Source organism: Leucoraja erinacea, chromosome 2, assembly GCF_028641065.1.
Source record: "Leucoraja erinacea ecotype New England chromosome 2, Leri_hhj_1, whole genome shotgun sequence".
NCBI classification, from domain to species: Eukaryota; Metazoa; Chordata; class Chondrichthyes; order Rajiformes; family Rajidae; genus Leucoraja; species Leucoraja erinaceus.
Genome location: NC_073378.1, coordinates 11,795,426 through 11,818,168, shown reverse-complemented (window position 1 = coordinate 11,818,168; position 22,743 = coordinate 11,795,426). Strand labels below are relative to the sequence as shown.

Genomic DNA, 22,743 nt, shown 5'->3' with positions numbered 1-22,743 from the left:
TATGGGTTAATACGGAACATCTTTGCCGAGACAAAACTTCAGTGTATTTTGGTAGTTTGCTGAGGGGTAAAAAAAAATGGCATTGCAAATTGCCTGGATGGAAATGATTTACCTCAAGTCCTTGAGCCCAGAATAAGAGAACATGTTGTGTCCTCATAACTCTGTTACAAACAATTCTACACCTTGAATTAACTTTTCTTTTTCCATTTGGTTCAATACATAGGTTTATCAAATAGTTTAATCAATTATGATTGACATGGTATTTTATTAAACATTGTTTCAATTCATTTTTCTAGGTGTCAGAACTTACTTAAAAGAAGCCTTGGTTAATATTATAGCTGTGCATGCAGAGGTAAGATCATAAAACTAAGGTACAATTAAAACATAGTTACAATTTGCATTTTAATTTCAGGTCTACGTATTTCATATCTTTGTGATGGCAAGGTCCAAAATGTCTTGTAAAGCAGTGTAATTTTAGCTCTACTTCAGAAACTTGATCTATTTGGAAACATGCAATATTTGACGTTTTATTACGAATACTGACTGTATCAAAGTAATATCACCTCAGTAGCAGGAACCAAGAAGCATCTGATGGATTTCTGTGGTTAGAGTTTACTTGCATCAGTTCTTTCACATTGTTGAGCAGTACTAAATTTAAATTTTGAAAACTTCCTTGATTTTGTTTGTATTACCCTTTTAGGCTAGAAGTTCTGGATCACCACTATTCTGCAATTATAAAAACGTTTCCTCTCCTGGAACCCCTTTAACCCCTTGCTTTAAATCTGTGACTCCCTGAACATTGAATTATATGTTAATAGGATTAACTTTTCTGTATTGACTTGTCTAAATGTATCTGGATCTTGTGCACCTCTAGCCAGTTCTCCTCTAATTCTCATAGAAAACAACTCCAATTTCCCCATTTACTAAAACCCCTCTTCCCCGGAACCATTGAAATGTTTCTGTGTCTCAGACATTTTTTAATTCTTCCCAAGTGTAATGTCAGAACATAACACGGCATTCCATTTGTGCAAAAACCAATCTTTCATATAAATTCAATCTAACCTTCCCACTTTTATATTTAGTGGACGTGAAACGGATGTTTTCCAGTAATGGGAGAGTCGGGAACTACAGGGCACAACCTCAGAATAAAAGGGTGTACATTTAGAATGGAGATGAAGAGGAAATTCTTCAGCCAGAGGGTGGTGAATCTGTGGAATACATTGCCACAGATAGCTGTGGATGCCACAACATTGGGTAATTTTAAAGCGGAGATTGATAGGTCCTCGATTAATAATAGTGTCAAAGGATGTGAGGGGAAGGCAGGTGAATAGGGTTTAGAGGGAAAAATAGATCAGTCATAATCGAATGGTGAATTAGACTCGATAGGCCAAATGGCTTATGGTGTCTTATGGTATTCTATGCTTCTATGAAATTTAGAATCTGATATATTTTACTAATTGCTGTGTTGACGTGTCCTGTTACTTATGTCCTGTATTGTTGCCTCTTGTCCTTGCTGCCAAGATTTATCATCTCAGACTTCACACGTCATAGAAATGGAGAGATGGTCTCATTGAAACATGAGATCATGAGATATTGTGGACGTGTAGAGGATATTACCACTCGAGGATCGAGGACTAGAGATCATAGCCTCAGAATTAAAGGACGTCCCTTTAGGAAGGAGATGAGAAGGAATTTCTTTAGTCAGAGGGTGATGAATCTGTGGAATTCTTTGCCACAGAAGGCTGTGGAGGCCGTCAATGGATATTTTTAAGGCAGCGATGGATTCTTGATTAGTACAGGTGTCAGGGATTATGGGGAGAAGGCAGGAAAACCTGGTTATGAGGCGGAGGTAGATCACCATGATTGAATGGTGGAGTAGACTAGATAGAAAAGATTTAATAGGAATCTGAAGGGTAAGTTTTTCACACAGAGGGTGGTGGGTGTATGGAACAAGCTGCAAGAGGAGGTAGTTGAGGCTGGGTCTATCCCATTGTTTAAGAAACAGTTGGACTGGTACATCGAAAGGGTTGGAGGTTTATGGACCAAACGCATGCAAGTGGGACTTGGGTAGCTGGGACATTGTTGGGCGAGTTGGGCCGCAGGGCCTGTTTCCACACTGTATCACTCTATGACACATGGGTTGAATGTCCTAATTCTGCTTGCATTTTATGAAACGTTCTTTTTTTCACCTTCCATCACAGTGAGGAATGTGGAGGAGTCACTGTGGTGGATGTTTATGTCAAAATGTATTTTTTGTGTGTTCCGTTGCTTTTCATTTGTATGACTGCCTTGGCAAATGAAATTCCTCGTTTGTTGCAAAACACACTTGGCTAATAAAGTATTATTGTGATTGATTGTGTGATTACATGAGATACCACTGTATCTTTTTTTAACACCATCTATTTTGTGAACTTACAGGTGTTTACAATTTCTAAGGACCTTGTCCCAAGAGTTCTTTCACATATTATAGAGGCGGTTGCTGAAGAAATGAGCCGACTGATGCAGTGTGTATCATCTTTTAGTAAAAATGGAGCATTGCAGGTATTGTCTCTTTAAACGTACTTTTCCTTCAGCCATGTGCATAAGATAAAAAATATAATCACTGATTCAGAATGGCTATTTAATTGTAATAATTAAGCTATAAACATTTCATAATGTGGGAGCTGTTTCATTATGGCTAAGTTGGTGTGTCATTTGTTCCTCCAGTCCTTCATTAAAACAATGTCAATAGGTGAGTAAAATGAATGTGATACATCTCTAAAATGATAATTCATTAAGAGATGATTGGAGGTTGAGGGAAGACTTGATAGAAGTATACAAAGTAATGAGAGGCATAGGTGGTGTAGATAGAACCTTTTTCCCAAGGTGGAAATGTCCAACATTAGAGGACATAACTGTAAGGTGAGACGGGGGAAGTTTAACGGAGCCCATTCCTGTACTGTACTGTTCTCAATACAATACAATACAATACAATACGGTTTTATTTTTCACATTGCACATATAGTGCAAGTGAAATTAATTTGCCAGCAGCGGTACAATGATAAAGAACACACAATACACATTAAACATTTAACACAAACATCCACCACAGCATTCATCACTGTGATGGAAGGCACAAAAATTGGCCAGTCCTCCTCCATTTTCCCCCATGGTCGGGACCTCAACCCTCCTCAGCTGTCGCTGCGGGCGTCCAGATGTGCAGGCAGGTAAAAGTCCAGGTAAGTCCAGAGTCGGCTCTTCCCCACAGGAGACCTGTGGCTTTAGGCCACAGACCGGTGGTCGAAGATTTAAAGTCCCCGCCGTGCCGCAGCCAGAAGCGCCGCAGCCAGAAGCACCGTAGACCGCAGGGCCGGCGGTCGAAGCTCCACTCCAGGGGTTCTCTGTTCTAAGTCCACTTGCAAAATTACATTGCTGTTTTGAAGACTTGGGGTGGTTTTCTTTCCTTTTCAGTGCACAAAATTCAAACATTTAAAATTGTGAAATGTTAAACACATCCCCACACAATCCATCAAATCTGCGTGGATAATCCAATATGAAACCAGAGTTTTGGTCTGTGCATCAATGCATGGCATGAGATGTTGTCAAATGCATTGATGCAGCTAACATTCAGTGCACTTGTACATAGACCAGCTCATCAACTCAAACTTTATGACACCTGTGGTAATAGTGCATTTGTATGGTCCTTTATGTAATTTTTCTATTCAATCCAGTTCTTTGACCAGTGTAATTAATTTATAATCACTAAAACAGTTTGCTATAGCCTGGATTTTCTTCCTTCGTATCAGAATTTTTTTACACTGCGAGTTCAGTAACAAAGCCTGGATTCTGATGGCCAACCCATTTCCTCAGTTATATCAATGAATAGTCCAGAATTTAACAAACTACCTGCTTCCCCTTCTCTCAGATGGTGATATCTTCAACCCAATGGGCTACTGGTGACAAAATCTTCTGATTTGTTGATTAAAGGGCAACATAATTTTCTTTCCTTCCACAATGTCTACTTAACTAAGGAAAGTCCTGCTTCAATTCAGGACATTGTGCCATTTTTCTCTTTAATTAGACACAAGGAGCTGCAGATTCTGTGTCTCGAGCAAAAAACACAATAAAATGTGGAGTAACTCAGCGGGTCAGGCAGCATCCCTGGAGGACATGGACAGTTTATGTTTCAGGTCAGATGCTTCTTCAGACTATATATAGGCAATGTTTTGGGTCAGAGCCCCTCTTTTGACTCAAGATAGACAACATTTCTGGTCATGATCGTCCTGACCTAGAGCGTTGCCTATTCATGTCCTCCAGAGATGCTGCTTGACCCACTGAGTTACTCCAGCACTTTGTGTATTTGCTCTTTAATGCTCCCATTTTCTTGGTATTAACATTGGTTTAGTGGTTGCATTCTTCAGTGCTCAACGGTGTTGTCACTTTTATACTGTTCTGAACAAGGGGTGCTTTGACGGAAGTGCTATCTTTTGGATGATTTCTTATACCAAGATATTAAACCAAGTATGGTATCTCAATGGATGAAAATGTCTAGTGGAGCATGCACAAGATTCACACCAATGTCCTTGGTAACATTTGCTCAAACCTTTCTAGGCAATGTAATAAAATCTAACTTTTATCCCCTGTAGAAGTCAGCAGAAAGCAACGGATTAATCTGACAGTGGTTTTAACATAAAGCAGTTAATGACAGAAATTACTATGAATGAGACTTATCAGGCCACATCTGGTCATGTTTTGGGTGGGAAACTGAAAGTGACAGTCGCTCTTCAAAATAACTTAATCCAGCACAAGTTGCAGCAAAGTTGAAATCACTTGTTTCTGCAAGGCTTGAAATGAGTTTGAAATAGATTTTTTTTTAAATAGTTATGAACAGAATCTTCATGCCAGACTTTGAATGCCAAATATCGAATACCCCTTAAAGCTTTCCTCATCAGAAATCTGGAAACTGTACTGTATAGTTTATGATTTCTCCCATCCTTAAGTATGTACTGAATGCTGCAATGGCACTTAAAGATGAATGTTTTATGCATGTATTCATCAACAGTGTAATGGTATCCCATCAGAGTCAGTCATGGATATGAAATTATGTCATAAATACTGGATATCCGATTGGTGGTGCTGTGAATTTGAGCCAATATTCACCTTCTAGCTTGGGTTTGTAAGTCAGGTGCAGCTATGATCTGGAGACTTGCAGACTGAGCAGTATCAGAGCTGCATATGCAGCAACAATTTAGAAATGAATACACCTGTGAAATGGGACCAATTGAGATGTCTTTGCCTTTGATATCTAACCCTGATTACAGAATGTGTCATTATCTGATCATATTTGCAGTTATCAATTACAGTTTGACTAACCGTCTAAGATCTAATATGGATACAATTTCTAATCTTGAAAACTTTTATAAAGTTTTTAAAAAAAACTCTTGCAACTCCAGGATCTTGCAATGTCCTGAATTTTATTTTTATTGATCTCGATTGAGGAATAAATTTGCTAATGATTAAAAGGCATATGAACAGAAGACACTGTATAATAAAGATTTTATATTTTGGTTAACAAATACTTATCAGAAATTTGGAAACAGTACGGCGCATGGTTTCTAACATTTTATGAATATGTACACTATGCTGCAACAGTATTTAAAGGCCACTATTTTATGCATGTATTCAGGAACATCACTAAAGAGATTTTCATGTTTTAATTATTCTACTTTGTGCCTATTTTGTCTCAATGTGCAGTGTTGCTGATATCCTTACGGCTTTCACAATAGATGAAATATAAACTGAATATATAATATATATAAGCATCTGGATTAACAGGGTCTGATTAGGAACAGTCAGCATGGATTTGTGCCTGAAAGGTCATGTTTGACTAATCTTCTTGAATTTTTTGAAGAGGTTACTAGGGAAATTGACGAGGGTAAAGCAGTGGATGTTGGCTATATGGACTTTAGTAAGACCTTTGACAAGGTTCCTCATGGAAGGTTGGTTAAGAAGGTTCAATTGTTGGGTATAAATGCAGGAGTAGCAAGATGGATTCAACAGTGGCTGAATGGGAGAAGCCAGAGGGTAATGGTGGATGGCTGTTTATCGGGTTGTAGGCAGGTGACTAGTGGGGTGCCTCAGGGATCTGTGTTGGGTCCTTTGTTGTTTGTCATGTACACCAATGATCTGGATGAAGGTGTGGTAAATTGGATTAGTAAGTATGCAGATGATACCAAGATAGGGGGTGTTGTGGATAATGAAGAGGATTTCCAAAGTCGACAGAGTGATTTAGGACATTTGGAAAAATGGGCTGAAAGATGGCAGATGGAGTTTAATGTGAGGTGCTACACCTTGGCAGGACAAATCAAAATAGGACGTACATGGTAAATGTTAGGGAATTGAAGAATACAGTTGGACAGAGGGATCTGGGAATAACCGTGCATAGTTCCTTGAAGGTGGAATCTCATATAGATAGGGTGGTAAAGAAAGCTTTTGGTATGCTAGCCTTTATAAATCAGAGCATTGAGTATAGAAGCTGGGATGTAATGTTAAAATTGTACAAGGCATTGGTGAGACCAAATCTGGAGTATGGTGTACAATTTTGTCGCCCAATTATAGGAAGGATGTCAACAAAATAAAGAGAGTACAGAGGAGATTTACTAGAATGTTGCCTGGGTTTCAACAACTAAGTTACAGAGATAGGTTGAATAAGTTAGGTCTTTATTCTCTGGAGCGCAGAAGGTTAGGGGGGGACTTGATAGAGGCCTTTAAAATGATGAGAGGGATAGACAGAGTTGATGTGGACAAGCTTTTCCCTTTGAGAATAGGGAAGATTCAAACAAGAGGACATGACTTCAGAATTAAGGGACAGGAGTTTAGGGGTAACATGAGGGGGAACTTCTTTACGCAGAGAGTGGTGGCGGTGTGGAATGAGCCTCCAGTGGAAGTGGTGGAGGCAGGTTTGTTGGTATCATTTAAAAATAAATTGGATAGGCATATGGATGAGAAGGGAATGGAGGGTTATGGTATGACTGCAGGCAGGTGGGACTAAGGGGAAAAAAGTTGTGTCGGCACGGACTTGTAGGGCCGAGATGGCCTGTTTCCATGCTGTAATTGTTATATGGTTATATATATTAATGATTTGGATGAGGGACTTGAATGCAACATCTCCAAGTTTGCGGATGATACGAAGCTCGGGGGCAGTGTTAGCTGTGAGGAGGATGCTAGGAGCCTGCAAGGTGACTTGGTTACGTTGGGTGAGTGGACAAATGCATGGCAGATGCAGTATAATGTGAATAAATGTGAGTTTATCCACTTTGGTGGCAAAAACAGGAAAGTAGACTATTATCTGAATGGGGGCCGATTAGGAAAAGGGGAGATGCAACGAGATCTGGGTGTCATGGTACACCAGTCACTGAAAGTCGGCATGCAGGTGCAGCAGGCAGTGAAGAAAGCGAATGGTATGTTAGCATTCATAGCAAAAGGATTTGAGTATAGGAGCAGGGAGGTTCTACTGCAGTTGTACCGGGTCTTGGTGAGACCACACCTGGAATATTGCGTACAGTTTTGGTCTCCTAATCTGAGGAAAAACATTCTTGCCATAGAGGGAGTACAGAGAAGGTTCACCGGACTAATTCCTGTGATATCAGGACTTTCATATGATGAAAGACTGGATAGACTCGACTTGTACTCGTTAGAATTTAGAAGATTGAGGGGGGATCTTATAGAAACTTACAAAATTCTTAAGGGGTTGGACAGGCTAGATGCAGGAAGATTGTTCCCGATGTTGGGGAAGTCCAGAACAAGGGGTCACAGTTTAAGGATAAAGGGAAATCTTTTAGGGCCGAGATGTGAAAAACATTTTTCACACAGAGAGTGGTGAATCTCTGGAATTCTCTGCCACAGAAGGTAGTTGAGGGCAGTTCATTGGCTATACTTAAGACGGAGTTAGATGTAGCCCTTGTGGCTAAAGGGATCAGGGGGTATGGAGAGAAGACAGGTACAGGATACTGAGTTGGATGATCAGCCATGGTCATATTGAATGGCCGAATGGATCGAAGGGCTGAATGGCCTACTCCTGCACCTATTTTCTATGTTGCTATGTACCGTTAATCCCGAATATAGATTGCTTGAACTTCAATTAGCTGAAAGCTCTCCATTTGATTCAACTTGCTTATACCAAATTTGCTGGTACTGCTTGTATTCCTCTTGCATTGTTAGTTAGACATATGGAATTGACCATTAGAAGTGTGCACAACTAGCTCTGGCTAATTTCCCCAGCTTTCCTTTCTTCCTGTGCATTGTTCCTCCCAGTGAAAAGTATCTATCTTCCTTTTATGTTGCCTTTCATTTTGTAGTTAAAATCAAGATCTCGCCTTGTGGGAGAATGTAGCTAAAATCTGCTCTGTCTATAAATGTCAATAGTTATTCCTCAAGTGACATGTTAATTCTTCTCAATGGAAGATATGCAACCTGCTAAAATGTCCCTGTAGACTTTGATCCGTGAGTCTACTTTATACTAGCCATGTATTCTACAGGGCTATGAAATAAATCCATATATTTTAAATGAATTACACTGAAGATGGGGTTTAATAGTTTATTTTCAAGCTGGGTAATCCTAGGATGAAGTTGAAAAATTTATAGTTGCATATTAAACATTGAGCGATATGCAAACTGAGATGTTTTGCAATGGCCAGTGCATCATTGGATAATACCCAAAAATGCAAAAAAATCCAACTGTTAAACTTCCTTTTATCTTAAAATACATATATTTCTTTTAAAACAGTAACTTTTTCATATGTTATGTTGCCCTATATTGCAAGGGAATTGGAATGCAAAAGTATGTTTTTCTCAGATTGCCTTCCTCCCTAAAGCATATACAGATGCTAGAGTCAGAACAGCATATATTCATAATAGGGGGAAAAAAACAATAATAGAATGAAACCCTCCTATTTTCTTCGAGGTGTTCTCATTGAAATGAACAAGATTCTAAGGATAGATGCTGAGAAGTTGTTTGTTTACTCTAACTGAACAGCCTCAAACTAGGGGCAAGCCATGAGCACAGGGAAGAGATTTGTTTTAGCCAAAAGGGTTTAAACATTTGCAATTCTCTTGCTGAAAAGGGTGGTGCATGCTCTGCTGTTACATCCGTCAAGATTGATGGACTTTTGTACATGAGGGGTTCAAAGGAGATAATCGTGGTGCATTCACCGAATAATCCTGATCTTATTAAACGGTGGAGCTGACTGGAGGAGCAATTTGGCTACACATGCTTCTGTTTCTTATGTTGTAAGATGTTTTTTCTTTGTTTAGGCCAAGCTGGAAATATGTGCTCTGAGAGATGCCGTTTCCTCATTCCTGACTCCTGACAGCATGTAAGAAGGAACTTCAATGTGTACTATTTTTCTGTTTGTTTACTTGACATTCAGCAGAGATTTTTGGGGGGAAAAATAGTTCAATTAATTATAAAAACATTTTAAATTGAGGAAGTAGTGACACAATCCAACAACGTTTACATCAACCAGTTACTGGAAAAAGTAAAGAAAATCTCTGATGTTGCCTTCTATAGCAATGTGATGAGAACGATGCAGGCATTGTATTAATGGGTTGCTTAAGGGCCTGTCCCACTTAGGTTATTTTTAGGCGACTGCCGGCGACTGTCATAGTCGTAGCAGGTCACCGCAAAACCGGCTACTGGACCCCCCTTCGACATAAAATTTGAAACAGAATCATTACTTTAACAACAAAAAAAAACAAACTCAGCACCGGCGACAACCTACGTTAACCTGACGACAACTACGGCAGCACCTACGTCAGGAGAAGTCAAGCTACGCTCATTGGCGTCAAACCCACTGTCGCCGATTGTCTCTGAAAATGTTTCAACATGTTGCAAATCCAGCGGCGGCCAGAAAAACGCTACCACTCTTTGGGCAACTGAGGAGACTACTCACGACCATACAGGCGACACCCCGGCGACCATGAGGCGACAGCCTAGACGCCTGTGGTCACCTAAAAAATTGCCTAAGTGGCACAGGCCCTTTAAATAGTTATATTCATGGCGACATTCAAATATCAGTTGTTAAGAAGGAGCTGGTGCATTTAAATAATATATGGCCATATGTAGAGTAGCCCATGTTGTGCAAAATATTGTAAATTCTGAGCAAGCACAACTGCTTTTACAAATTTAGTTTAGAGATACGGAGCGGAAACAGGCCCTTTGGCTCAGCGAGTCCATGCTGACCAGCGATCCCTGCACATTAACACTATCCTACACACACTAGGGACAATTTAAACACACCATGCCAATTAACCTACTTACCTGTACGCCCTTGGAGTGTGGGGGGAAACCGAAGATCTCGGAGAAAACTCACGCGGTCACGGGGAGAACGTACAAACTCCGTACAGACGGCCCCTGTCGTCGGGATCGAACCCGGGCCTCCGGCGCTGCAAGCGCTGTAATGCAACATATTTGAGGGTGGCACGGTGGCGCTGTAACAACCACTATTTATTATATAACTCATTATTTTATGATTGATATTCAGCAAGGAAGACTGATGTGAAAGTACATTAAATTAAAGGCAATATTAACAAATTAATTTTTTATTTTGTATGATGTCGTGTAGATACTAATATACTTAGAACGATTTTTTGAACAATTCAACTTAATATTTAACAGTTCTTTGGAAATCCAACTTTCTGTCTTTGTTTTCCTAGTTCTAGCTTCAAACAAGCTCTTGAAACACTGCCTCAGCTTCCCAATGGAGCACATAAAAAGTAAGCTTTGAAAATGTTTTATGATTACTATCATTGAAGAACTTAAGAGTTTTTCAAATGTATACCAATTGATTGTTGCTGAACAGTGGTAGTCATTTACCAATACCCATTCCTTATATTCTTGGTTTGAAATTCATTGTAAATGTGCTTTCCTACCACGGTCAAGCAAATTAATATTCCAACAGATGGGAATGTAGGAAGAATTTGTTCTTAATGGATAATTATGATGTTAATGTATAACAGGTTACTGTAGTAGTTGTATGGTGGCTCGCATGGTCTTGATGACCTGAAGGGCCTGTTTCTTTGTCGTATTACCTTCATTAGCAAATACCCCACAATAATTTCAAAATTATTGTGGGGTATTTGCTAAAGAAGCAGCTAGATTGGTCACAACAACTGGAATGTTATATAGAAGAGACTATGTTACTTTCACTGATTCAAAGATCTTTCAATGTACCTTGAGTTGAAGTAATATCTACACTTAATGAAATTCCCAAAGTCTGCTAGACTTGTCGGAGAACACAATATACACTCAGTGCATTTCAAAACTCATCCAGTAAAATAAAGTGAGAAGATGAATTCAATGTTTCCTGAATTTGATAGTACTACTTTTTTACTGTCCAACAACTTGTGGTAATTTATGGATAATTTTATAATGAACCTCGTGGAATGTTCTTATTAAAGCAAGATGCTAAGATACATATCCCACCATTAGGCTCTCAGACACTTCACAACACTAACTTTAGCCATTACAATCTACTATGGACTGCCTTCAACGGACTTTGGTTTTGTACTATTATGATTAGTTTTTATAAGATTTTTTTTAGAGATGCAGCGTGGAAACAGGCCTTTCGGCCCACCGAGTCCGTGTCGACCAGCGATCCCCATACACTAGCTCTATCCTCCACACTAGGGACAATTTACAATTTTTTTTACCAAAGCCAATTAACCTACAAACCTGTAAGTCTTTGTAGTGTGGGAGGAAACCAGAGCACCTGGGGAAAACCCACACAGTCACATGGAGAACGTACAAACTCTATACAGACAGCTCCCGTAGTCAGGATCGAACCCAGGTCTCTGGCACTGTAAGGCAGCAGCTCTACATATGCCCCACTGTGCTGTCACACGGTTACCTAGTGTTACCTTAATTAATTTATTGTATTATGATTATTACACATTTATCTCTATTATTGCATTAGCAGAACTGTTACACTGCAACTAGAAAGACTTTTGTTGTGCCATTGCCGATACATATAATAATTAAACACTCTTGACCACACAAAGGAAGTCTCACCTGGAAGGGCTATTGGGGTCTCTGAATGGTGGTGAGAAAGGAGGTGAAGGGATATGTAAATCACAATATGTTGGAGTAAATCAACAGGTTAGGCAGCGTCCTTGGAGAACATTGATATGTGACATTTTGGGCCAGGACCCTTCTTCAGACTTCTCTAGGGATAGGGGACCGAGGATCTAGTGGGAGGGAGGAACTGAAGGAAATGAAATCCACATTAGTCAGGAAATGGTGTGAGGTAAACTGTTGGGACTGAAGGCGGATAAATCCCCAGGGCCTGATGATCTGCATCCCAGAGTACTCAAGGAGGTAGTCCTAGAAATCGTAGATCCACAGACTCTGGATCAGTTCCTGTGGATTGGAGGGTAGCTAATGTAATCCCACTTTTTAAGAAAGGAGGGAGAGAGAAAACAGAACTATAGACCAGTTAGCCTGACATCGGGAGTGGGGAAGATGCTTGGGACTATCAAAGATGTAATAGCTGCGTGTTTGCAAAGCAGTGACAGGATCGGTCAAAGTCAGCATTGATTTATGATAGGGAAATCATGCTTGACTAATCTTCTGGAATTTGTTGAGGATGTAACAAGTAGAATGGATAAGGGAGAGCCAGTGGATGTGGTGTATCTGGACTTTCAAAAAAACTTTGACAAGGTCCCATATAAGAGATTGGTGTGCAAAATTAGAGCACATGGTATTGGGGGTAGGGTATTGACATGGATAGAGAACTAGTTTACAGACAGGAAGCAAAGAGTAGGAATTAACAAGTCCTTTTCAGAATGGCAGGCAGTGACTAAGGGGGTGCCGCAGGGCTCAGGCTGGGACCACAGATATTTACAATATATATTAACAATTTAGACAAAGTAATTAAATGTAACATCTCCAAGTTTGTGAATGACATAAAGCTGGAAGGCTGCGTGAGCTGCGAGGAGGATGCTCTGAGGTTGCAGGGTGACTTGGTTTGTTTGGGTGAGTGGGCAGATGCATGGCAGATGCAATATAATGTGGTTAAATGTGATATTATCCACTTTGGTGGCGCGAACAAGAAGGCAGATTATTATCTGAATGGTGTCAGATTTTGAAAAGGGGAGGTGCAACGAGACCTGGGTGTCCATGTACATCAGTCACAAAATAAGCATGCAGGTACAGCAGGCAGTGAAAAAAGCAAATGGCATGTTGGCCTTCGTAGCGAGAGGATTGGAGTCTTGGAGCAAGGAGGTCCTAATGCAGTTGTGTAGGGCCCTGGTGAGACCACATATGGAGTATTACGTTCTGTTTTGGTCTCCTAATTTGAGGAAAGACATTCTTGCTATTGAGGGAGTGCAGCGTAGGTTCACCAGGTTAATTCCCGGAATGCGGGACTGACATATGATGGAATTTAGAAGGAAGAGAGGGGATCTTATAGAAACATATAAAATTCTTAAGGGATTGGACAGGCTAGATGCAGGAAAAATGTTCCCGATGTTGGGAGAGTCCAGAACCAGGGGTCACAGTGTACGAATAAGGGATAGGCCATTTAGGATTGAGATGAAGAAAAACTTTTTCACTCAGAGAGTTGTGAATCTGTGGAAATTTCTGCCACAGAAGGCAGTGGAGGTCAATTTTACTGGATATTTTCGAGAGATGTTAGATTTAGCTCTTAGGGCTAACGGAATCAAGGGATATGGGGAGAAAGCAGGAATGGGGTACTGTCAGATTGCTCATGATATTGAAATTGTCATGCAAAATCATGCTGGATCAATTCCCCAACCTGAATAGGCTGTACATTGATGGCCTACAGCCACACTTATCTAAGCCAGATGTGAAGATGCAATTTCACTGGTCTTCCCTACTCTGGGGTCCTGAGATGTAGGCTAAATTATGGCTGAGCCCCAGGCAGTACATAGTCCCACTCCCCTCCTTCTTACAGCCTTGCATTTGTTTTCCTCTGAAGTACCTATCCACGTACAAAACCATGTTGACTATCTCTAATCAGCCCTTGCCCATCCAAATGCCTGTATACCCTATCCCTCAGAAAACTTTCCAGTAACTTACCAACTATAGATGTTAAGCTCCCCAGCCTATAGTTCCCAGCATTTTCCCTGCAGCCCTTCTTGAAAAGAGGTACAACATTTGCCACCCTCCAGTCTTCCGGCACCTCTCCTGTATTTAAGGACGACTCGTAAATTTCAACCAGGGCTCCCGCAATTTCCTCTCTAGTTTCCCGCAATGTCCTCGGATGTATCAAATCAGGCCCTGGAGATTTGTCTACCTTCAAACACGACAGTACCTCCAGTACTTCTTCGACAGTAACCCTGACTGCTCTCAAGACACATCCAGTGACTGCTCCAATCTCCTCCGTCCTACTGTCTTTCTCCTCGGTAAATACAGAGGAGAAATACTCATTTAGGACCTTGCCCATCTCCTGTGGCTCCACACAGAGGTGACAGCTTTGATTCCTGAGAGGTCCCACTCTCTCTCTCGCTCTCTCTAGTTACCCTTTCCCCCCATATGTATTTATAAAATCTTTTGGGATTGTCCTTAATGCTACCCGCCAGAGCTGTCTCCTGGCCCCTTTTTTCCCTTCTGATTTCCTTTTTTAGTTTACTCCTTAGTTCCTGAAACTCCTCCATGGATGCACTTGATCCCAGCTGCCTGTACCTGTCCCATGCGTCCTTCTTGTTTTTGACTAATGCCTCAATTTCCCTCGTCACTTAATATTTTAATCAATTTGCTTTTCTTAATGAGTCAACAATGATGTGTTGTAACAAATAAACTTAACCATATAACCATATAACAATTACAGCACGGAAACAGGCCATCTCGACCCTTCTAGTCCGTGCCGAACACATAATCTCCCCTAGTCCCATATACCTGCGCTCAGACCATAACCATCCATTCCCTTCCCATCCATATAACTATCCAATTTATTTTTAAATTATTAAATTTAAATTTTAAACTTGACTTGACAATAGTTGTCTGTCTGTTAGAGAGCTCATTAAAAGAAAATATACTGGCTCATTATTAGCTGTGGCCTGTGAACTAATTGTCTTTTCATTTTAGATTACTAGAGGAGCTCCTGAACAAGTTCAAGAGTAGCATGCACCTACAGCTCACCTGCTTTCAACCTTCCTCACGAAGCCTGGTAAAGACATAATGAAGACAAAGTTGAAGGAATGCAAATTACTAATGCAGCTAACTGAGTAGCATAGCTCAAAATAAGCTATGCACTTTCAATACCTTCCTGCTAAGAGATTAGATTATTTCCTAAAATGGGTGAAGCAAGATTCAAAGCAATTCCTGCTGTGCTGTATTGATGTTTGCCAAGTGCATTTTGCAAAGTAGAAGATTGTAATGTTGGTAATTTTGTTTTGTAACGTTTTAATGCTCTGAACTTATTCTAACAACTTGGAATACATTTCAAGTGTCATGTTATATTTCACATGGAAAAAAAACTTTAAACTCATTTTTAGTGTTTTCTGATTTGTTGAATGATGCACCCAAGCACACTTTTGTGCATTTCCTTCACATTGTTCAATTTAACAAGTAAGAATTGTAACCACTTAAAATTCACGCGTGAATCTGCCACTAGCTAGCAAATTTGAGGAAATGTACTAAATGTCATGTTCCAAATATAAAATTATGAATTGTTATTTATGTGTTGCATCTCTTTAAATAAATCTAGATCAGCAGCTTACACAAAGTGCTGGAGTAACTTAGCGGGTCAGGCAGCATCTCTGAACAATATGGATAGGTGATGTTTTGGGTCAAGACCCTTCGTCAGTGATTGCAGGGGGGGTGGGGGGAGCCTGGCAGGTAATAGGTTGATACAAGTGAAATGGATTTTTAGCAGATGGTTGGACAAAGGCCATAGAAGGAAATTATGTTCAAGGAAGAGCCTCAAGACCTTCCTGGTGTGGGACGAGAAGGAATTTCTTTAGTCAGAATAGTGGTGAATCTGTGGAATTCTTTGTCCCAAAAGGCTGTGGAGGTCAAATTAATGGATATTTTTAAAGCAGAGATAGATAGTTTCCTGATTAGTACGGGTGTCAGGGGTTATAGGGAGAAGGCAGGAGAATGGGGTTCAGAGGGAGAGATAGATCAGTCATGGCGGATGAGACTTGATGGGCCAAATGGCCTAGTTCTGCTCCTATCACTTATGACCTTATAACACCATGTAACAGCATTATCATTATAGGACTGTAATTTACTACAGTGAAATCCAATAACAGGTGATATGATCAAAAAGCCTTTACTAAAAAATCATTCCTTCTTAATGCTAACTAATATGACCGGGCGGGGACTGGAACAAATTTGATGGTACAGTTGTGTTTTCTCCAATCTTCAATATTATAATAGTTTTTTGGCGAGCAAAGTAAGGAAAGGCAATTTTCACTGGGAATTGAGGCAGTAGGGAAAGAGTGAAAATTGAAAGTCATTGCCAATATCGAGCACATATGGACAGCACATATTGAAAGCCATCAGTTTCGCTGCCAAGGAATGGTGAAGTTTTATGGGATTTGTTTGCCTGTGTTGCAAATGTTACCTTTGGTATTATCCTTCATAATAGATTTTCAGGCTACATGATCTTTCATCCATAAATTTCCACTAAGTTAATTATAATTCTTTGTATCATCGCCAAGGGTAGCCCGGATATTTGGCTCTGTTATCATCTGTTTGCAGAATGTGGCTCAGCACGAATGTGCCTGGGCGGCACAGCGGTAGAGTTGCTGCCTTATAATACCAGTGACCCGGCTTTGATCCTGACTATGGTGTTGTCTGTAGGGAGTTTGTACATTCTCCCCATGACCACCATGGGTTTTCTCTGCGTCTTCTGGTTTCCAAAGACATGGAGGTTTGTAGGTTAACTGGCTTCGGTAAAAATTGTAAATTATCCCTAGTGTGTAGACATTCTTGCCAAAGAGAGAGTACAGAGAAAGTTCGCCAGACTGATTCCTGGGATGGCAGGACTTTCATATGAAGAAAGACTGGATAGACTCAGCTTGTACTCGCTTGAATTTAGAAGATTGAGGGGGGATCTTATAGAAACTTACAAAATTCTTAAGGGGTTGGACAGGCTAGATGCAGGAAGATTGTTCCCGATGTTGGGGAAGTCCAGAACAAGGGGTCACAGTTTAAGGATAAAGGGGAAGTCTTAGGACTGAGATGAGGAAAACATTTTTCACACAGAGAGTGGTGAATCTCTGGAATTCTCTGCCACAGAAGGTAGTTGAGGCCAGTTAATTGGCTATATTTAAGTTAGATGTGGCCCTTGTGGCTAAAGGGATCAGGAAGTATGGAGAGAAGGCAGGCACAGGGTACTGAGTTGGATGATCAGCCATGATCATATTGAATGGCGGTGCAGGCTCGAAGGGCCGAATGGCCTACTCCTGCTCCTATTTTCTATGTTTCTATGTAGGATGGTGCTGGCATATGGGGATCGCTGGTGGGCGCGGACTCATTGAGCCGAATTGCATGTTTCTGCACTGTATTTCTAAAGTCTAAAATCTAGAGTAAAGTCTAAAGATTGTCCTCTGATCTGTAGAGATGTCCAGGTTGCACCTGTTTGTCTTTCACTATGTGTTGCTATGTGGTAACACTTTATTCTTCTTTGCTCTGCCTCACCACTTGGTTTTCATGAACGATGGTTTATGCCTTTGATGTAATCTTTCTGACTGCTGTGTGACCAATGGTACAGGATCCAGGTTTCACATTGATAACATGTATAGAGCACAACTACTCTGAACACCCACGGTTTATCTTGATAGCAGCTTGGTTGATGGAGGTGGCTGAACTTGTACCTCTTTGCACCTGTGTAAAATCTGCCAGATGTCTAAAAATTACGGGGGTGGATACTGAAGGACCAGTAATTAAGTTCATGCAAGAAACAGACCCACGGCATATAGTGTGAACTGGAACACAGCAAATCGAGACAAGTTGTTCAAGTATGGTAAGGTTGTTGCCTTACAGCAAATGCAGCGCCGGAGACCCGGGTTCGACCCTGACTACGGGTGCTGTCTGAATGGAGTTCGTATATATGCTCCCCGGGACCTGCGTGGGTTTTCTTCGAGATCTTTGGTTTCCTCTCACACTCCAAGTCAAGTTCAAGTTACATTTATTGTCACGTCCACCAATTGGTACAGTGAGATTTGAGTTGCCATACAACCATATGAATAAAAAGAACACAATACACGATAGAGTTTCACATGAACATCCCCACTCAGAGGAATCAACGTTTCCCACTGTGAGAGAAGGCAATAAAGTTCAGTCATCTTCCTCTTTGTTCACCCGTGGTCGGGGCCCTTGAGCCCTCCACAGTCGCCACCACGGCGGCCTGATGTTCAGGCAAGTGCTAATAAGAGAAAATGTCATCTTGCTACAATCTTGCTATCATCCATTTTGTGCAAAATACGAATCTGATGGAAAGCTTTCCATTTGCCTGTAGCTCTAACAAGACTCAAAACCATTTAGGACAAAAGCTTACACATGGCAGGCAATGTTCATGATACAATGATACCATTTATTTGTTGTCATTTGAACCTCATTGAGGTTCAAACAAAATTTGGTTTCTGCAGTCATACACACAAGAAAAAGAACCAAGACACAACACAATTTACACAAACATCCATCATAGTGAATCTCCTCCTCGCTGTGATGGAAGGCAAAGTCTTATCTCTCCCCTGCACTCCTCATTCTCCTCCCGATGTCAGAGTCAAAGCCCACCGGCGGGCGATGGTAAGTAAGTCCTGCGACCATTAAAGCCGCGCCGGGCGATGCAAGGCCATGCTCCGGGTCTTGGTGTTAGGGCCCCCGGCGGGAGCTAGCAAGGCCCGTGGCCATTTAAAGCCGCGCCGGGCGATGATGTAAGGCCCCGCTCCAGGTAATTGTCAACCCTGCAACTCGGGCGGGAGAAGTCGCCGTTGGGAAGCCCCGAAAAGCGGTCTCCCACCAGGGACCCGCGGGCTCCCGGTGTCACCGTCCACCAGACCAGCGGCTGGAGCCTCCGAATCTCCGGGGTCGGGGCGCAGCAGCGCGCCACCACAGCTCTCCACGCTCCGATCTCGGCCCGACTGGAGCCCCAGGTCGTTCCGGTTGGAGGCAGCTCCACGGTGCTAGGCCCCAACGACAACGGAGACCCGACAGAGAAAAGGTCAGGTTCTCCTTACAGGGAAGAGATTTTAAAAGCCCCCCCCCCCCCCCACACACACATCCCCAGTTTTAAAAAAAAACACTAAACTACATTCAAACGAGACAAAACATTTTTTAAAAGACAGACGGATTGCAGTGGCCGCTGTGGCATGAGTCGTGCCGCACACCCAATGCCGTCATTCCTGATGTACCATGGCTGCAGTTTGTGCCATCTATGAAATGTGTGGCTCCAATAAGCCAGTTCCTCTTTGGCAGCATCTCAGATCTACAAACCCGATCACATGGAACAAGAGTGGCAGGCAAATGGAAGTACCACCACTTCAGATTCAGTTTTGGCTCCAAGTCAGGCACTGTATCTTCATCGTACAGATTGCAGTGATTCAAGAAAACTTACCAACAGAAGAGTAATTGAAGACAAATGTGGGCCTTGGTAAAAACAATGACATATGGCGAGTGAATTGAAAACATTTAATTACTGTAGCATAGTATAGAAACATAGAAAATAGGTGCAGGAGTAGGCCATCCGGCCCTTCGAGCCAATATGATTACGGCTGATCATCCAAAATCAGTACCCCGTTCCAGCCTTTTCCCCATATCCCTTGATTCCCTTAGCCCTAAGAGCTAAATCTAACTCTGTCTTGAAAACTGTAAGCTGTAGAGTTACTGTCTCGCGGCAGAGACATGGGTTCAATCCTGACTATGGGTGCTTGTCTTTCCAGAATATGTATGTTCTCCCCCATGACCTGTGCGGGTTTTCTATGAGATCTTCGGTTTCCTCCAACACTCTTTAGTTCAGAAGTAACTTGGAATGGATAATGAAATCTGGCAATGCCAGTAATAAGGAAATTAAGAAATCATGAACCTTCTACTAACGTGACATCTGCAGTGTTTTGCTGAAGAGGCCTCAACACTTCCATAAACATTTGTGGAGAAAAAGCGTGTCTTGATTGCCATCCCCAACCTTAGACCAGTGTAGTCCTTGCAGTAGTAATCCTTGTATTGGTTCTTGCAAAGAGCAATCCAACCAAGACCTCAATGGTGGAACAGGCAGAGGACAATGACTGACCTTTGTGGAGCGTCACCACGGCTGGGAAGGCGGATGAAGGCTGCAGTAGAAAACGGTCTCCGGTCGTCTTGGATTCCATGCCGCTGGATCCTGACCCAGATCTGTCAAGGACCATGGGGTGGCTGTCTGTGCACCAGTCTCCCTACGTTAAACAAAGTCACGCACATATAGCACCGTGGAGGGGTGAAGGAAAACATCAAATGCAAACCTCCACTGCCTTGGCTATTACCTTATTCAGGAAAGACTGGATCCAGCAGAATATGCGGAGGAGACCACCATTTGGCGGTCCAACAGGTAGGAAGTTGGACCCGGCAAAGCGTGGTGGAACGCAATTAGGGCACATTGTTCACATAGACCACTGGTGGCCATCCACTGCATCCTGACCTATCACCAGCCGTCTTGGTTATGTCTTGCCACTGGATCCAGATAGGCCGGACGAGAGAATGAGGCTGACGATTTGCGCATTTCTTCCCCACTTTAATCCAAGTCATGACTTCAGGACCCGTACCACCCAGCTGGGCGGAGCAAGATAACCACAGGAGCGCGTGCAGCTAAGAAGATGCGCACCGCAGAAGCTCAGAGGAAACGCGTCGCACGCAAAGCTCGAGCCACTTCTACTGCAACACCCACCCAACTGTGTCCCGTATGTGGGCGAGCCTTCCGGGCCCGAATCGGTCTCACCAGTCACCTCCGGACCCACAAACAAAAACACTGAAGTCACGGTCTTCTTTGACTACGGAGGACAAACAACAACAACAATACCAACGACAAATTTAATTCAATTTTCCAGCAGAAATTTGAGGGAATTTATTTTGTCAGGAATTCACCTCAGTCATTGTATATTCATGCCCAGTGTTTTGGACACAAAGAGAAATAAAGGATATGGAACAGGAGGGGAGTATAAGTTTGAGAAGGAACGTCAGGTGAACCTGGCACACCGCGACCTGCAGGGCGGGAACCATCGAGCCGTCCCCTACTCATTCACCAAAGACCAGTGGTGGATGGAGCCAGTGACAACGAATGCGACAGTCGAGGAGCAAGGCCAGTGACAGAGGAGAGGGAATCAATGCCTGATGCACCCAATGTCGGCTGTGGGAAGCGCCCCTGAGGCACAAAGGTAGACGGGCGTGGAGAGGGACGTTGGTTCGCAGGTCGACCCACACGTCCAAGGAGACTAATGGCCGGAGCCCGCAGCAGTCTCGGACTTGCGTGGATCGGGCACGGTTCAAAAGAATTAGACTGGACTTTGGCGCCTCTTACATGCAAGCTAGTAGACTATTTCTGTACACTTTTCTAATCGGGGATGTGCTTCGGTATGGCAGTACTTTATCGAACTATATGTAAGAAAATAATTTCCCTGTGTGTTTGCACATGTGGCGAAATAAAGCACCATTGCACAGGCCCGTAAGAAGCTTTTCAAAAAGGGGGGTGGCATGACAGGATTACAAAAAATTTAATGTGAAATAATGTGCGCGCTGCGCACATCACGAGCGCAAAGCGTGAAGTCCTTCAATGCCAGGGTCCAGGGCGCGCTTAAGGGCCCTGGAAGCTCAGGGGTTTTAGATGCTCTCTGGTGCATTCTGAGCCTTATTTGGGAGCATTTTTGCACCAAATTTATGACCAATATTTCAAAAATTAACAGGAACCTGAGGTAGCTTGTTCACACAAAGGGTGCTGGGTGTATGTAACGAGCTGCTAGAGGAGGTAGTTAAGGCTGGGACTATCCTAATGTTCAAGAGACATTTGGACACGTACATGGATAGGACAGATTTAGATGGATATGGGCCAAACGACTGAGGTCAGGCTGTGAGTGGGTGTGAAGTGTTGGTTGGGGTGGGAAAGGGTCCACTCTTTTCATACTGGAGTCTTCCCTTGATGATTAAGGTAGGTGAATGGGAAGGAGAGGGTGCAGGGTCCATTCTTTGCAGACTGGGGTCTGGCTGTGTTTGTTGGGGAGGGGGTACCAGGGTTACGTTTCTGATTTTCAAGCCTGCAGTAAAACTCATTCAGGTCGTTCGTCAGCTGACGATTGTCCAAAGAGCGGGGGGCTTTCCTCCTATAGCTGGTGATTTCTTGCATGCCCTTCCAAACTGAAGAAGAATCACTAGCTGAGAACTTGCTCCTCAACTTCTCAGAATACCTTTCCTTGGCAGCTCTCATTCCTCTTCTCAGCTCGTTATCGATTAGGCTGTCTTTTAACTCTTTAACGATTAGGCTATCGGCTTGATGCATATTTGCCCCCAACACCCCCTCCCCCCGATCTCAAAATGGAAATGTTACATCTGTATATAATGATCCCATTAAAATGTGTATTTATGTCACAAACTATGGAATTCATATTTTCAGTATTGTTATCAAGGAAAAGAAAGCAGTTCCAATTGTTTGATATTATTTGTTATTGTTTATATTCATATGGAGGAAAAATATAATAGCTCTAAAACCTACCTTAATTTTGCAATCTCACTAAAGATAATCCCCCTTTCCCTCTCCCCTCCCCATCTCTCTCTCC

The 22,743-nt window shown here is 42.2% G+C and overlaps 1 protein-coding gene across 1 annotated transcript in view; it reads left to right on the top strand.

The window, feature by feature from the left end:
- Nucleotides 1-15,672, top strand: part of exoc2 (exocyst complex component 2) — a 236,411-nt gene extending 220,739 nt beyond the window's left edge. The window contains exons 24-28 of the mRNA XM_055651664.1: nt 297-352; nt 2,419-2,541; nt 9,292-9,353; nt 10,693-10,752; nt 15,083-15,672. Of these exons, the coding sequence (XP_055507639.1) occupies nt 297-352; nt 2,419-2,541; nt 9,292-9,353; nt 10,693-10,752; nt 15,083-15,176 (395 nt within the window). The 3' untranslated portion in view covers nt 15,177-15,672. The remainder of the gene's footprint in view (nt 1-296; nt 353-2,418; nt 2,542-9,291; nt 9,354-10,692; nt 10,753-15,082) is intronic.
- The last annotated feature ends 7,071 nt before the right edge of the window (nt 15,673-22,743 follow it).